General features: G+C 43.2%; 1 protein-coding gene across 1 annotated transcript in view; it reads right to left on the reverse strand.

The window, feature by feature from the left end:
- SYT16 (synaptotagmin 16) overlaps positions 1 to 18,006 on the reverse strand; it is a 40,320-nt gene that overhangs the window by 16,295 nt on the left and 6,019 nt on the right. The window contains exon 2 of the mRNA XM_051621417.1: positions 2,296 to 2,552. Within this exon, the coding sequence (XP_051477377.1) occupies positions 2,296 to 2,552 (257 nt within the window). The remainder of the gene's footprint in view (positions 1 to 2,295; positions 2,553 to 18,006) is intronic.

The following is an 18,006-nucleotide window of genomic DNA, read 5'->3' on the forward strand; positions in this document are numbered from 1 at the left end:
TGTAATGGGATTGCACTTGATTCATGTTTCCTTCAACATGTTCATCCCTCCTCACTTTCATTTGGGCATATTGAGGAGATGGAATAAAGCCACATTTGAGAACTGCTGCTAAAGTGTGGAGACAACTGTGCAGAATGTTGCTTTCATCTACATGCCTGAGCTGGAGAACATGAACTCCTGTGCATCATCATAAATCCACAGACACAGAGATGCAAGAGGCACTTTCTTGCCCCAACAGGGCTGAGTAGCTCATCTTCCGGTGGCATGTAGGGCAAACTGAAGGTCAGCTACCTACTTTTTGAGAGAACATCTAGAAAGGATCTGGATTTCCAGAAATGTCGAATTGTGCTACTGTAGCTGTGGCCACATCCACCACAGAAAAAAACTGCATGAACTGGAGGCAGAGAGGGAAAGAGAAATGCCAGACTCTGGCTGTGACCTTTCTGTGGGCAACCAAGCTTTAGGGACCTCATGGGCTGGCTCTTTCAGAGATCACTGTGCTACCTGGGACTCATCCCTGTACAGGTTTCCAGCTCACAAAGATTATGGACACTCTATCTTCTCTCTTTGGAAGTCATCGACAGAATTCTCCTTGGCTTTTGGAGCTCAGTTGTGGCTATGAGCCCATTCTGATTGCATTAGTTATACAGACACTTCAACCAGAATCCAAGGAAAGTGGGGAGTTTAGATATTAATCTGAATTTCTTTCCTTCCCTCCTCCCAATACAGTTGTTGACATGTCAAGCCAAGTACACTGATACCTTATGTCTAACCTGGCCTTTCAGGACAGCCAATATCCCCTTCACTAGGTAAAATAAGTCCATTTCTGCCAGAGAAACCTGAAAGGGCAGCTAATTATGGACAAGGCTTGAAATGGTACCTGTGGTTCCACTGCAGAAGCATGATATTACCATTTTTGTCTCTAAAGAGAACTCCTTTGAGTGAAACATAATAGCTCTTGGACATTTCTGGCATGTCAGAACATTTAGTTCCTGCAATAAAAAGTCTTTCATTAATCCTCACAACATCTTTGGATGAGAAGCTGCTTGTAGTAGATAAACTGGGACTTGGGCATATCTGCCCCTTGATGCTATAACCATTCTTTGTGGTTTAAAAATGTATATACTGAGAGCAAAATGAGACGCATTCCAAAGAAATGTAAGAGGACATTGGAGACACTGTGGCACACGTGAAGCAAGGCAATGCACTCCAAATGTGGAAAAGGAGAAATGAGCCTCAGAGGGACAGACAAACAGTCTGTGTCAGAGATAAAGAGCAAAGAGAGGGCAAGGCATCTACAGCATGGAGTTGCCATGTGTCGTGTAGTGTTTTGTGGGACTGGTTGGTGCAGCAAACAAAATGCTGCTCAAAACATCCCTTAGGGCTGGAGCACCCACACCAAGAAGCTGCTTTCCATCTCTTTAACTGGATGTAGGCAGCAAGCTCTGAGGAGAGGAGACTTTCCCTCAAAGCTGTGTTGCTCAGAGCGTGATGGAAGTGTTAATTCCTGCTGCTGGAAAACAGTCTCTTTTAACTCAGGCAGATGATGTGACCTTTGTGCTGTTCTTTTAATACATCTATGCAGGCTGACATTTTTTCAGAAATTTAATCTTGTGGTAAAATAATAATGAAAAGCAACACATCAGAAATATTATAAGAGAAAAGATGGATGCTAAATCATCAGCTGCTTACAATGCCTTCAAGTCTGTAAGGTTTTCTTGAGACTTCAAAATAAAGGTACAGAACTAAGGGAAAGCAGAGATGCTCTCAGGGTCTCCCTCCTTCCCTGGATGGATGCCTGCTACCCATGGGGACCAGAGTGATGGTCACTTACCCAAGTTATGGGCCACCCCACCAGTTGCTTCCAGCTTTCCAGATGCTTCCCATTGTCTAAGCCATAGAAACCACTTGAAAAAGGAGGTGCAGATCTGACCCAGTGACCATACACCATGTCCCTAGACACACACCCCACACATAGAGCCTGTAACAAAGTCCTGAACCATTGCTAAATGATAGCAAATGCTGTCAGGCACCTAATGGTTTCAATTTCAGTTCAAAGATTGCAGTCAGAAATCAAGCAACAAAAGAAGCTTCTCTGAATGAGTGTTGGTAGCAAGAGGTAAAACATGAAAAAGGGGAAACACATAGAGAGGGGTGTATGTTCATGCACGCAGGAGTACCATTATCTTATGCTGTGCTGATCATCTTCTCACTTCATTTCTTCCCCAACATTTTTTGGCCCCAAATATCCTTCAAAAGCTTACACCATGTATAAAAAGAGACAGTTCACCATACCTCAGGGCTCCAAGCAGATGAGCTGTCAGTAGCATCATTTACTTCCAATCCCTGGTGGGTAAATTGTGCCTCCATTTCCAAACGTCCATCCATGGCCTGGGGGCTAATGCCATCAACAATGCTGGGCTCCTTCCTGGGCCCTTTACACTGCCCAGCACCCCTGCTCTCAATTGTTGTTCTTGAATCAACTGATACGTGGTCATCTTCACGACAGGATAGGTTGTCTTGGTAACTCAGTTGGCTTAGTCCATCCAGATCTAACAATTTTCAGCAAGAAAATAATTTCAGAGGGATTAGAATAAATTCCTCCCCCTCTACCTCCAAAAACATGCGCTTCTCTCTTTTAGTTTTTTTTCCCCTCATCTCCAGTGTGTGCAAGAGAGTTTCTACTTCTGGGTGCTGCAGCACTGAACTGATAAAATATCAAATCCTGGATAAATCAGCATTTGATGGAGTGGATATGGCTGCTAGTCACCCCATTCTGAACTGTGACCGTTTGCCTTTACTTGAAGAAGTCAACCACCAAATGTAATTAGCAATGGAGTGTTTGAGATGTTTGAGTGCCTTGGGGCTGCTTTGTGGTCTCAAAGCAGTCACTTCCAAGAAAACACAGGTCAGACAAATTACAGAAAAGCACAGCAAAGGTCTGATCAACAGGTATCAGCAATTTCTGCCTGTGCGTGAGGAGAAGGAGGGAAGGATAGGAGTTAGCACTGCCCTCAAGGGGATGGTGCTGGTGAGGAAAGGAGCTTCACAGAGATAACAGAGTGCCACCATAACCTTGTCACCCAACCCTGGGAGTTTGGGTGCACATGAACAGCCACACAAGCCAGCAAGGAATCTCCAAATTTGGGCTAAATTGTCCCAAGGGCAACTGAGAAGAGATTTGGCCTTGAATATGTTCTGCAAGCACTTTCAGAAGAAAACAAGGACCTTTGTCCTCCTAACGCATCCGATGCCGGGCCTTGCTTGAGGAACACAAAGAGTTGGATTCTGCCTCCATCACTTTCAAATAAGCAAGGAGCAGTTGCAGTGAAAGAAAACAAGTTGTGCTTCCAGACAGCTGATGACAGTAATGAAAACAGAATGACTTCCTTTGCAAACACAGCTATTGGGGGTTTAAAGCTTTCCCAGAATGGTTATGATTGGAAGAGATCTCTGGAGGTCACTTTGTTCAGTTGCCCCTGCCCAAGCAGAGCCACCTGATTGTTCTCAAGCTTGCAGGTTTGTTCTGAAGAAGGTCATTACTATACAACAATAATTTTTTTAAAATTTGGCCTCCAACCCAAATCTTTTAAAAATAGTATTGATTCCTGTACTTAAGAGATAACGATTAGTTTGTTTTGGTTTACTTGAATCAATGCTTTCATTCCCCACCTGATAAATGAGAGAGGGAACCTGGTGACATCTGACATGAAGGAGGCTGTGGTACTCAACAAATTTTTGCCTCGGTTTTCACTGGCAGTTGCTCATCCTACATCTCTCACGTCCCTGAATCTCAACACAGGGACTGGAGGAATGAAGTCCCACCCATCATAGAAGATCAGGTTTGAGATCCTCTGAGGGACCTGAACATACATGAGTCCATGGGATCTTTTAAGATGCATTCCAGGGCCCTGAAGGAACTAACCGATGTAGTTGCTAAGGTGCTCTCCATCATACTTGAGAAGTCATGGCAGTCAGACAAACCACCAGTGACCAGAAAAAGGGGAATTCCACACATTTTTTAAAAGGGTAGAAAGGAGGATCCTGGACACTGCTAATCAGTCAGCCTCACCTCTGTGCCCAGTAAGATCATGGAACATATCTTCCTGGAAGGTATGTCAAGGCTTACAGTTGACAGGAAGGTGATGAGACACAGTCAATATGGCTTCACAAAGGACAAACCCTGCCTGACTAATCTGGTGGCTGCCTATGATTAAGTGGCCACATTGGTGGATAAGGGAAAAGCAACAGCTGTGTGGGAAACTTTTCTTCTCTCTGTGACTCATCGGCTCGTGACATCATGTCACCTGACTTAACTTCTGTAAGGCCTCTGACATGGTCCCACAGAACATCTTTGTCTCTAAATTAGACAGATATGGATTTGATGGATGGACTATCTGATGGATGAGGAGTTGACTGCAATGCCTCATACGAAGTGTTGCAGTTAGTGGCTCAATGTCCAAATGGAGATCAGTAAAAAGCGGAGTCCCTCTGGGGTCCATCTTGGGACCAGTACTGTTCAATATCTTCACTAAGGACCTAGACAGTGGAATTGAGAGAATCTTCAGCAAGTTTACAGGTGACACCAGGCTGAGCACTGCAGTTGAAACACTTCAGGGAAGGGATGTCATCCAGAGGGATTCTGACAGGCTTGACAAGTGTCCAGTGTGACTGACATGAAGTTCAACAAGGCCAAGCACAAGGTCCTGCACATGGGTCAGGGCAAACCCCAATATCAGTATAGACCGTGAGTTGAATTGTTTGAAAGCAGCTCTGCAGAGATGGACCTGGGGATACTGGCTGATTAAAAACTGGATATGAGCAAGCAATGTGTGATTATAGCCCAGAAAGCCAACTGTATCCTGGGCTGCATCAAAAGAACCATTGCTAGGAGGTCAAGATGATTCTCCTCCTCTACTCCCCTTCAGTGAGAACCCACCTGGAATACTGTGTCCAGTTCTGGGATCTCCAACACAAGAAATACATGGACCTGTTAGAGTAGGTCCAAAGGAGGGCCACAAAAATGCTCAGAATGCTGGAACACCTTTCCTATGAAGAAAGGTACAGAGAGTTCACATTATTCTACCTGGAAAAGAGAAGGTGTCAGGAAGATCTTTTGGCCACTTTTCAGTACTTAAAGGGCACTTACAAGAAAGATGGAGAGAGACTTTACAAGGGAGTGTAGTAATAGGGCAAGGGGTAATAGTTTTAAAATAGGAGTGGGTAGATTTAGATTTGATATAAGGAAGAAATTCTTTACTGGTGGCAGACTCAGGAACAGGTTGCCCATAACAGTTGTGTTCATAGAAGCTGGAAGTGCTCAAAGGCAGATTGCATAGATCTTTTAACAACCTTGTCTGGTGAGTGTCCCTGCCCATGGTAGAGGGGTTGGACTAGATGATCTTTAAAGGTCCCTTCCAACCCAAGCCATTCTATGATTCTCTACACATACCCTCCGTCTAGAACAAAGAGCCCAAATCATTCCGAATAGAAGAAATTCTGTGTTTGGCCTTAGCAGAAAATGTGCTGTTTCTGATTCATACCTGCTCTCCAAAAGCAAACCAACCAAACCAACCAAACAAACAAAGCCACAAGGAGAATGGGGACTGTAGTCAAGAAACATTTCCTGGAGGTGTGCAGAAGTCCTTGTCCCTCTCCTTGGCTCTTCTTTTAATTTAACAGCTCAGACACGAGAATAACTTTATCCCCTTTCTTCAGCTATGAATGGTCTCACATTCTCCCTCCCACTAAAACGCTTCAAGCATGGGCACTTCAAAAGAGAAGTCTGAGAGCACCCCACAGCTTTGAAATTATGGTTCTCTTCTGAGAGTGGCAGATGGTCCTTCAGGAGGAAAGAAGAATCCAAATTCAGACCTCTCAAATTCCAGGTGAGTGCTCTTCTCCATTCTGAAATGTAAAACCTACCTCTTCTCCTGTCCATCTAGCAGACCTAGACCTGAAACTAAGAGCCTTGTTTCACCTCTGCCCTGAGCTGAAGCTCTTGAGTGAGGGTAGAAAGTAACTTGATTTTTTGCCATTACTCCCATTCTTCTCTACAAACTCAGAAAACAGAAAGAAGTAAACATAAGAACATAAGCAAGAAATAAAATAACAGAAATTCCACAAATTTACTGAGACTGAATGGGTACAGGAGCTCCTTAGGGCATTTAATTAGCAAGCCAATGTCTAATACACATTTTAAACAGTGGGTCATCCATCAAAGCACACACCACACAGCAGGCTTTCAGAATAAAATGCTACTGTAGTAAGAAATTATCCTCACACGATTGTCTTGTGGTTTTGACTCCTGCTGGGATAATATCTAGATCAATAATAGAGGAATTTTCAAAAATGACATTAAAACCATAAAAGGCTATTCATAACAAGAGAACTCCAGAAATATATTAATAGAGTAAGCTATCTCTCCAAGATTCAGGCACAAAATTAATGTGTTAGGAAAGCAAATGTAACATTCAGAGAAAGGAAAGGAAAAGGTGATTCACCAAAACCATTTAGTGAAACAGTCTGGCTTTTTCTTTAAAACTAAAGTAGTCTGGTAGGAGATAATCACTTATAAATACCAGTATTAGAGGATCATTACAGGTAATAGCCCAACTATACAGAGTAGAACAACTACACCTCTTCAATTACATCCGTTCTAACATTGTATTCACCAAAAAGAATGGCCAAAACAGAAGTTCTCCACGTAAAGGAAAAGGTCAGAACAGTAAAGTGCCTGTAATTTACCTGAGAGGTCTTTAAGGAAGAAATGTCAACTGTCTTATGAATACCTGACATGAATAAACAGCACAGCATCAGGGATATATGTCAAGACAGCATTATCTAACTATCTGAACTTTAATTAGCCAAGAGTCCCTGCAGAGCAGTAGCAGCCAATTCTGAAATGAAGGGCAGACAGCACTGCACACCAAGAGAATGCTCTTTTTTTCAGTCCTGTGCCCAACTTTTCCCTGTTGTGTCATACGTAACCACAAGCCAAGAAGGACTCAAGGGGAATACTGGGGAATGGAAATCACCAACAAATCAGGAAAGTCTGTATTTAAGGAGGGAGAACTGGCTGTGAAGAAGCTGTGACTATTGTCAGATAAAAGGATGAGCATCACCTCTGAACAGGTACTGGGTATGGCAGTATCTCTGTAATGATACAAGGAAACCTCAACACATCAGATATTGAAAATCAGACTGGAAAATACTGTGCAGTCCCCTCTCACATTGGCAGGTAAAAAGCCTGGTTAACCTACATTTCTTCTTTTTCAACGATTCATAATCCATTCTATGAAGCATTGCAATGTGCTAAAGAATGTCCTGAGAGGTCTCATCAGTTCCTAAAACACACTGCCAAAGTTAAAAAATGGAACCTAGTAGATCTTGTTAAATTAAGGCTACATAGTTCATTGACCGGCAAGAAACACTGAGATGAAGAGTTTTATGTGTGCCTGTTTCCTCTGCTAATCAAGAGGATGTTTACTCTGTGCTTTGCTCTGTGCTTTTACAAGAAAAAGCATGTCTTGTCTTTGTGATTTTCCAAGATGAAAGAAATTTGATCCCTTCTTCTAGGCTGTATATAAACACATGCTGCAAGTTAAGAAACTATCTAAATACGATCCAGAGGAGGAAAGTACTTCAGTATGGGTCCAGGTACTTCTGGACTTGAAATCCTCCTACTAGGAGTGATTTTCAAACCTCTCTTCCTGAAAGACAGTAACAGCAGCAGAGATATGAGTTAGTGGAACTGAGGCATATTTGCCCTCAAACAGCCTTTCTCCAGCTCCAGTTCCAACCCCAGCACCACATGCTGCTTTGCACTGAACCAAACCAGAAGCAGGGAGATTCAGCAATGCTTCTGCCCCTGGTTATTTTGAGATTAGCCATCAAAAAGTGCTAAAAAACTTCCTAGAACAGCCTCAAAGGAATAAAATCATTATCTAATTACAATAAATCTAAACAAAAATGGCTTGTAAATTTTAGGGGTTAAAGAGAAGAAGGATCCTAAATTTCAAGTGACATTATGCAATCAGGCCAGGATTGTTTAATTTACCACATGCTGGGTAATAGCCTGAGAAGACTCCATGTTTCCAGAACTAAAATAGTCTCTTTATTAACAGGGTGATTTGCAGAGAGGCTGTGGGCAGAGCTGGTATTCAAGCCCTTCAGCTCCCCAGAGCATCTTCCAAACACTTCCTTCCTACAGTGTGCACTCTTCTTGCCAAGCTCTGTTCAGGTTGCTACAAAGATTTTTAACAGGTGAAAAGTTATAGCTAGACGAGCTCAAAGTGCAGACTGTCATGGCATTGATAACAGAACCAGAGGGTCAAGCAAAATCTCATGGAAGAACATGATGTGAGAAGACTTTGCTGTATGTCAAGGCTGCGTGGGAGAGAAGCTATTCAGGGCTCTGAGAGATGTTCAGCTTCCCTGTGTGCCTAAGTTTGTTACAGGTATCTGATTCTGTAAGAAAAGAAAACTACCAGATGTATGAGCAAAAGTTCTCTTTAGAGAAGACAAGGAGAACAGAAGTCTCAGGCAGAATCTAAAGAAGGTCTGAAAGTGCCATGATTTCAGTCTGGACTTTTGAAAGGTCCTTCACCCCTGCCACCCAGAAATGTCCTGGGCACCTGCTCAGCTGAGTGTTTGATGCACCTCTGGGGACAATGATAGCTTTACACACACAAACCTTTCTGTGTTTTCTGATCATGGCACAAACTGGGCCCAAAGTGGACTCTCCCATATATGGAGTTCTGAGATCAGCAACTGGCAGGTAAAAGGGGGTGGGGTTACTTACAATTTACCCCAACCAGTCAGCTTTTCTACCAAATAAATGTCTCATACTGAGAGCCAGGGGTGTGTGTAACTATGGCTGTACACCCAGTAACAGCAGCTGTACATGGCTCAGAAGCCTTTCTGGATTTGAAGGAGACCTGACATAATCAAGGATTAATTCACAGGCATTTGTTGGTAACAGTCTTGAGCTTAATGAGGAATGGGGCAGAGAACTGAGCATCTTAGTGAAAGCAGGTTTCAACACCTCGCTTCATCGAGTTTCTGAACAGCTGTTTAAACAATATTAATTACTATTACCTCTGAATGGAAAAGTAAGAGCAACTCTGTACTGTCTTGTGTCAGAAGGAGAGTTCTATGGAGAGCCATATCTTGAAATGATCCCTCTAATCAGAAAGTGCATCAAAATCAAACAATTGTATTTCAAAATTAAAACATTCTATGAAACAATAAAACAAAGGGCACTTTCACAGCTCTTCCCTCTAATGAGCTCCTCCAGATTTTAGAATGTGTTCAGACCAATCTTCTAAGTAGCTACATTTTTAAATGCATTTCATCTCTGTTTGTATAAAAGAGTCATTACATTAGTCCATAGAAGATCATAAAAGTCTTCACTTCCTTGCCATAAATTTCTAGTTTCTGTCATTGCCTGACATTTGGTGTATGCACTGGCAAATGATACAGCATAATTCTTTCACTATTCACCTTGTGTTTGTAAAGCTGTTACAAAAGCAGACATTCAACTAAAAGGTTTGCTAAGAAATTACTGAAGTGGCACAGATCAAAAATAATTAGAACTAAGTCCTGCAGTCTCTTTAGTCCTGCGAAACTGGCAGTAAAATCCATGAAAATCCTTGTGGATTTGGAGCCAGAATGCAAAAGCCACATACAGTAAATGGGAAGAGCTTCATGGACTTCAGCAGGGCTTCGATCCAGACCCTTCCCTCCAAGTATTTTAGAAATGAGCTGCAGGTCATCAATAAAGAAACCAAGTTCAGTAGGAGAGAAAGATTCAGGACTTGTTCTTCACAACATAAGAGACTCTCCATGTTGAGGCTACGGATCTTGAAGACCACAGTTTCTTCAATCCTATTTCATGCAAACAGTACTTCATGCATTCAGATACTTCTGTACTGTACTCATGACTGGAGAGAGAATGGCTGAATTTGGGTCTATGCTCCAGGTCTGCTGGTGGTGTAGAAAACTTTGTGAGCATGACACAGAGATCTCAGACTGCTTAGTCACCTTATAATTGCTGCATGAAGATGCTGTCTGTTCTTCACCCTGCCTGTAACTCCTTGCTGGGAGGAAAACACAACTCAGGCTTTAGATAGTCAGCTGCCCTTGGCTGAGAAGCCAGATGACATGACACACTTCTAGCTCTCAGATGGACCTTCTGGGGACAAAAAGAGGGCCAAGGGTTTGGAGAATTAACTTGAGAATCACCTACTTCTTCATCCTCTGGAAAGCCTGTGCATGTCATATTGCATCAGCAACATTAGTCCTTGCCCAACCCTGCAAGCTACCCTTTTTTTTTTTTTTTAAATGAAGATGCTAAACAGAGCAGAACACGAAGTAAGACACAACATGTAGAGAATCATTTGTAAAATCATTAGTATGTGCAGAGGCAAAGTAGCAAGCAAAGGACTTGAAAATATGGTCACGCTTCCACTCCCCTTCAGCTTCTGCTGAGGAGGAGAGGGAACTTCTTTTGCAGAGGAAAAGCAGCTCAGACATAACCTGCACATGGCTAACAGGCACTGCTGGCTCCATCTGCCAGCAGCAGAGGAACTTGGGAGACCAATGTAAGTTGTAACCTTTAGAAGTGAAGATACACATTTGAGCGCATCCCGGTGAGCGCCCTTCCCCTCCTGCTACCAACACGTGCTTGGAATACGAGACTGCACCCTCATCAGCGTGCAAATATCCACCAGATGGGGGAAGGAGGGTTCAATACAGACTGTATATACGTGGCCTTGCTCTGTCAGGATGCAAACACTGAGGCATTTTGCTGATGTCCCTGCCATCAGCAACAAGGAAGCACAACAGCAGGACGTTTTGACCCTCCGGCACGGGCAGAGAAGGGAGCGGTGGGACGGAGAGCAGAGGGTGTGTACGTGCATCTTGCTTGTTCACCCATGTGAACAAGCCCAGCTGTCAAGTGTGGTCAGTCTGCTGCTGGCTTGGGAGCGTGAAGCCTGTGATATGATTGCCAAGACTCACCTTGATAATTGCTACGGTGAACCCAAGCAGCTGAACAAATGAGCACTGCAGACAAAAGGGTGGAAGGCAGCAGTCTCAGGGACAGCGGTTTGGGAGGGAAAACACCTTTTTTCACACCAAATCTCAAATCAACTGGCTACAGGTGGGAAACCTGTACCTGAAGGGGGCCTACAAGAAAGCTGGGGAGGGACTTTTTGCAAAGGCATGTAGTGATAGGATGAGGGGTAATGGCTTTTAACTGGAAGAGGGTAGATGTAGATTAAACATTGGGAAGAATTTCTTCACTATGAGGATGGTGAGACACAGGAACAGGTTGCCCAGAGAAGTTATAGTTGCCCCATCCCTGGAAGTGTTCAATGCCAGGCTGGATGGGGCTTGGAACAACCTGGTCTAGTGGGAGGTGTCCCTGCCCATGCAACTGGATGATCTTTAAGGACCATTCCAGCCCAAACCATTCTGTGATATGGAATGATATGATACCAATCTGATCCTGATTTTACACACTATGTTAGGTCTACTGAAAATCTGCAGTATAAGCTTAATGACAACTGCTATCTCTGCTCCTTAAAGTAACCTACTGCTGCATAAAAGATGGCACTCAGCTCCTTGGGCAGAGAGGACAGAGCAAGGAAGCTGGCAGTAAGGAAGCTAACTGCTTCTCCCACCACCAGCCCAGCAGAAGCTGGCTTCTTGCCATGCCACCATGCTGGTAGATTTGACCCTCTGGTCTGATTTGCCACAGTTTGGCAATAAACCTTCTGTCCCTTCCAGAAAATTGCTCTCAATTGGAGGAAAAAGCTAACTGTTTCTATTGTGTTGAAAATAAAAAAGATGTTAGACATTAGTTTGTAAATGGTCAGAGACCAGCTGTCCTAAAAACGGGTTATTTTCAAGCCAGGTGTTAAAAATAAGGATTTTAATATTTATTTATTTTTAAATAAAAAACCCCTATGGCCTAAATGTGCTACCATCTACTCAAAAAACCAAAACACATAAAACTAAACCAACTGTGTTGTCAGTTCACTACCTGCAGCTCATGCAACTTTGACAAGATTAATCGAGATGCTCAGCAAATGCTGCTAAGTTCTATCCATGTGTGTACATCTTTGGGGTATTTAAAATAAATAAAAAAAAGAAAATTATTCCTGTATAAACAAAATTCCACTTTTCACTCAAACAGCTTGCCAAAAATTCTGAGTAAAGTACCATCTTTAGTAATTAAGCCACATCATTCACCATTTTCTAAAATAATGGTAACGTTTAAATCCTGGGTCCACGAGGCTGTACAGTTAGATTAACGTGCATTAAATGTGTAGTGTAGAATTCTTGTTATTGCAAGACATTTTGCAGAGTTGACATGGATGCAGCACTCCTGGAGCACCCCCTGGGGTGACCTGCATGCAACTCCCTGCAGAACAGAGCAGAGCCCTTTCTTTAGGACAGAAAGAGGAGGGGGAAGGGATGGAGGGGAGGAGGAGTTTAGCCTGGTTTGATATATTATTTGCCTCCTGACTTTGACTTCTAACTTTACAAATCCCCAAAGCATGACTGCATCACTTGTTATGACACTGGATGCTACTTCTTACGAGCATTTGGAAGCACATGGGCTAATTAAAAGGTGGCACTGGGGAATCTGTAGCAAGTGCTGGGTATGTCTGCTGCTGAATGTCTGTCTGAGCAGCAGACAGCTCCATGTCAACTTAACATCACTGTGTTAATAAAACTAACTTTACCCAGGGGATAGAAAAACGCTCACTGTTCAAATATACAAGTGTCCTGATTAGGAAAGGACAAGGGGAAACATTTTCTCTGTCACCATGGTAACTTAAATAAAGGACCCCCTGATTACAGACTAAATTCTGGAAAGATAATGAATACATATTGAGAACTGCAGATGTTGTGCAGCACATACATATTTCTAGAAACTTCAGCTCAATTACTCCTATGCAGTATCTGTTTTACAAATCAGCTTCCCACCACTCGTAAGGAGGCATGTGGGATTTTTTTCCCCCCCAGAGGAGATAGTGGAGGAGGAAGGAGGGTGACCTCTTTTCCTGGCAAGGTATTTCAAACTGCCAGTATTTATTCAGAAATTTCAAACACCTAATTAGTTACAAAGTTAGCTCACAGGCATCCAAATACAGTCAGTTAAAATGCATGAAATAAATAATTCAAGCATTCTCTGCAGTATTACCAAGTATAAAGAATAATTTCTCATTTGCTCAAAGCCTATCCAGGAAAAAAAATTACAGAATAAAATACATTGTGTAGGTGTAAAATATAGATGTACTGCATCCTGTCTGCCTGCATGTTATAGGACAACAAAAACAACAAACAACAGTCATTTTGGGTAAACAATGAAAAGTTTGCAAATGCCAAATTTCTGCCTCCCTATTCATTTGATGCTGCCCTTGTGTGTCCACTTTCTTCTTAAAGATTTTCTGCTTTGCAGGAGTCAGAGAGAGTTTCAATGGGAGCATCATGAAGCCCTGAAGGAAGCAGAAGTACTATAATAAAAAAATTGTTTGATCATATAACCAAAGACAATATCAGTACATCTATGCATAATGCAGATACCCCGAGGATCCCATCCCAGGATCTTTGGTAATACAGAAGCAGTCACATAGGCCTGGCCTTAAAATTTTCAGGAACAGGATGACACAGAGAAACAGAGATCTGCAACAGCTCCTAACTCAGCAAAACCCAGAACTGCACACAGAAAGAAAAAGAGCTTTTATTTTGGAAAGCTGAGAAGGCCTGCTGCAACAATGGATATGTTAAAGCTCCTCAGAAAAAAAGGGGGACCATTTTTAAAGGGAACATTTAGCAACATACATGGAGTTGCTACTATCGATTTCCGTGCAACTACAGCTCTGATTTGCAGTGTCTTCAATCTGGAGTCACCTTCGTGCTCTTGCTGCCAACTATTTGAACTAAAAGTTCAAGTGAAAGGACAAAGTAACACAACTACCTGATTGAAGAGTTTGATCAGGGAGGAGAGTGCTGCATGCCTTCCTCTATGCTCAAAACTATTTGGAGATTCAATCCAATAATCAAAAAACCTGCTTTTTATAAAACAGAAACAAAATCCAGAACATCCACCTAGACCTCAAATGTACTTAAGTGAGGCAGGATGAGCTGTGACACAGTAAACCCATATTTCTGCATGTGCCATTATGGACATAGAGACTGTGCACATGACTGCACCATTTACCAACACCAGCTGGTCTTCTACTAACCAACAGGGCAGCCTTCACCTGGGCTTTCTCCTTGCAACCAGACCCATGTGGTTTTGTCCCTTTCTGGTAGGTCTGCCAACCAGGGAGTCACTTAATGCTCCGTGGTAAACATAAGGTTCACCCCTCTTTCTGATTGGCGAGTGACACCATCCTCCTTTTGCAGCACATCTCTTCAGCTCTCCTCACCCCATGACCAACCCAACCGTGAACTCTCGCACGTGAACACACTTGAGTGCTTGCATGAGATGCAGGCAGAGAGAAATACAACTTAGCAGCTTTCATACCAGGGGACATTTCCAACAAAAAGAAAAAAAAATAATTAAAAGGCAAACAAAAAAAAGTCAGAGAGCAATCAGAAACAGGTCATTATTTGGCTCTGACCATCCAGCACCTCCATAGTTGAACAATACAGCAGCCAGAGCAATAAAGTCCAATTCTGCACACTGCTGTACAAAGAAATAGAGAGCTACCCACAGGAAACAGCATGAAAATCAACATCTTTTCTTTGCTGTGTTTTTTTTTTTTTTTTTCCCACTCTCAACTTTATATTTTGAAAACAGGAACATGGGATTCAAACTGACTCTCACTTTGCTGTCTAAGATTCTTCCACAACTAAAGGAAATGGCAGCCAAGAAGCAGAATCACAACCATCTCTGATTTTCCCAATCACCTACTTTACATTTTACACGTGCAGTGAGCATGAGTCATTTATGCTACTGGGTTTTAATAGCACTGACCCAAGATTTGTAGAGAATTGGAAGATAAAAAAGAAAGAAGAGATCACACACTGCAGGAGACACTGCTAAGCCAGGAAAACCCCTGGTGTGGATGCAGTGACATCCATGAGTCAGCCTACACCCCCCTTGCCAGCCTGGGTTAGATTGCTTGAAGAAAACATGCAGCTGTAGAGGGAGAAAAGCTCCTTCTGTCAGCAGATGCTGTGTCTACACTGGGGACCCTGCAGGGCACAGGTGTAGCTCAGTATGCTCTGGAATGTGGGGCTGGAAATGCTGGTAAACTCAGAAAGTAAACAAACTGCTGGATACCTATGGCCAATGAGTTACAAAATACTGTCCTTTCCTTGCAAAAAAAAACCTGTCACTTTATAGGTATTATGTTTATGCTGGTTTTTCCTGCTAGCTTTCACACCACCATGGGTTGTATTCCTTCAGGTTTCCCATCAATTGCCTTTTCTGTTTGTTTGCTTGGCTTGGATGCTCACTTTTCCTTCTAATGCTAGGGAGTCTAATGCAAGGAGACCTTTGTGAGGTCTCTCCACTACATTTAAGGAAGTTTGTCTGATCTGTCAGGAGCTTCCAGAAAATGGCCTTTCACCTGGCAGAAATCAAACCGGTGAAGGAAAAGCCCAGGAAACCCAGGACACTGACTCTTGCTCCTCTTCAAAGCACAGTTTTGCTGCTAGACCCAGCATACCCACACCAACTACAAACCATTCATAGCACCCAAGGCTGCAACCACCAGCTTCACACCCACAAGTCTTTGTTTGCTGATTAACAGGGTGGAAACCAACTCCCTCGCAAAGATAATTGTTTGGGGTTGCTCCAGATAACAACTGCATTGCAACAAGGCATTTATTTTCCCTCTGATTTTTCTAATTGAAACTTTCTGTTTGCTACCAGAGGGTTGATTCACCACATCCCCCCTTTGCCTCTGCTGTAACACAACCATTTACACGGCACTTCTGGGAAAATTACAGACTCCTACAGAAACTACAGAAAATTCAGCACAGCAGAAGCAGCAGCATGCCTCCAGAACCAAAGCTGCCACCCAAAAAGGGAGAGTCTTGTCCTCCTTCCTTTCCTCTCTTCCTTTTCTTTTCAGTCTTAGCAACCATGCTGCCAACTCACCTGACTCAAAAGTCATAGGGAAGGGGTGGGTAACTCTCATCTGAAGCAAAGAGCTGGTCAGGTTCACCGCACGGTAACACTCTTGTGAGGCCAGACACAGAAAGTAGCAGAACTGTGTGACCAGGGAAGGACAATAAATCTCGGCTGCAGTTTCACATCAGCTACTGACAGTTGCAAAACTGCACCCTCAGGCCCAATGGTTTTATAGCTACATTATTTATGGCAGTAAGTCTAGACCCCAAAATTGACCCTGCGACACAAAGCTTCAGCAAACCTCAGTGCTCTCATTAATCCAAATTCAGGGCTCTTTCTCCAGCACCACCACTCTCATACTATTTGCTTGGAAATACTCCCACACGGATTATGTTGCTACGTATAAACCATATGGGCTTGAATCTCTCTCAGCCTGAGGAGAGAAATGTCTCCAAGTGCCCAGCTTGTGTGGGCAAGCACTCACACCCAGCACAATCAGTCCCTCCAGGGATGCTTCATCTCACATGGATACTGAGCTCTCCAGAAGGGGCCTTCTCCTCCTGATCATTAAGGAACTTTTAGGTGATTAATCCATAAGAGCATCACCAATTTTCATGGTCATTAGAAAGGATTTTCTATTTTGCTACAGACTGGTTGAAGATTCAATCAAGTTATTCAAATTGGTCTACAAATAGGTATTTATGAAGCCTTCCTTCAGGAGGAGGAGACTGCTTGAGAATCGTGCAAACAGCACCTGCAGAAGTACAGCCCAGTCACACCTTCTACACTACCTGGAAGACCCACACAGCCCAACAGTGCCATTCACTGTCTCTAAAGTTGCCCATTTTTTCCTTCATCTCCCTTTTTTATTTAATTACAGTCTTTCCCCCTGATTATTAAAACTTCTTTGGAGCCTCTGGGGGCACACACCTGCTGCCAACAGGTCATTACAACAGCCAGAAATTAACATGACACAAGGAAGTTATATCCTTACGAGATGAGGACCAACACCAGCTCACTTTTTGACACAGTGATCTCATCTCATAAAAAGCTTAAATTAGTGGGTTTGGGGCTGTCAAGCAATGCAAAGAGGCTGGGAGGAAACAGAGATGGATTATTCATGCTTCCAGAAGTCCTAACTGACATTCCCTTCTGCAAACATTTGCCTGCCAACATGGGTTTGAAAAAGCAGCCTTCTACAAAGCAGGCCAAACTAGCAACAACTGCAACTGGGGGAAAAAAAACAAAAGGCCAAAAAAAAGACAGAAAGTACTACTGCTTATATCAGCACACAGACATACAATGTCCCAGCTCTGCAGAGTGTGCTGCCAGTGTGTCTGCAAGTCACCTGCACCACAACACTATGAGATCATTCACACCTGCCTCACCCGTAGTAGGAGATGGAAGGTGAGGAGGCAGGTTTTCTAGGAGAGAAGCAGCATTTCCCAGATGCTGCCAAGATGCTGTTTATTGGTAAATGAAGCCTCTTGAGTCCTAAACAGCCTTCCCAGAGGAAGACAGAGTCACAACCGCCATATGGGGAGTGGGAAGAGGATGCCACTTAGCAGAAACGGATCAGAAAATACATGCAGAAACACACGTTCACAATTCGTTCTGTAACGGCACTGAAGGGCAAAAATCCATTTCTTATTCTTAAATACATCCTTCTCCACACAGCTTATGCAACCTTCTAGACAGCGAGAGCAGATGACAAGCACTCCTGAACAGAGCATCCTTCCTTGTGCCCCCTAGGGAGCTAGGCACAAGGAAGCTCTGCCCTCCAGGCAAGGAACTTAGTGAAAACCCAAACTACTGATCTACTGTGGGCTTACAAACTGTCTAAAATCACCAACTGAGGATGAACAGCAATGTTGACAGGCCCAAGGCAGAGCCCACAGTGGCAG

Source organism: Apus apus, chromosome 5, assembly GCF_020740795.1.
Source record: "Apus apus isolate bApuApu2 chromosome 5, bApuApu2.pri.cur, whole genome shotgun sequence".
In the NCBI taxonomy this organism is placed as follows: Eukaryota; Metazoa; Chordata; class Aves; order Apodiformes; family Apodidae; genus Apus; species Apus apus.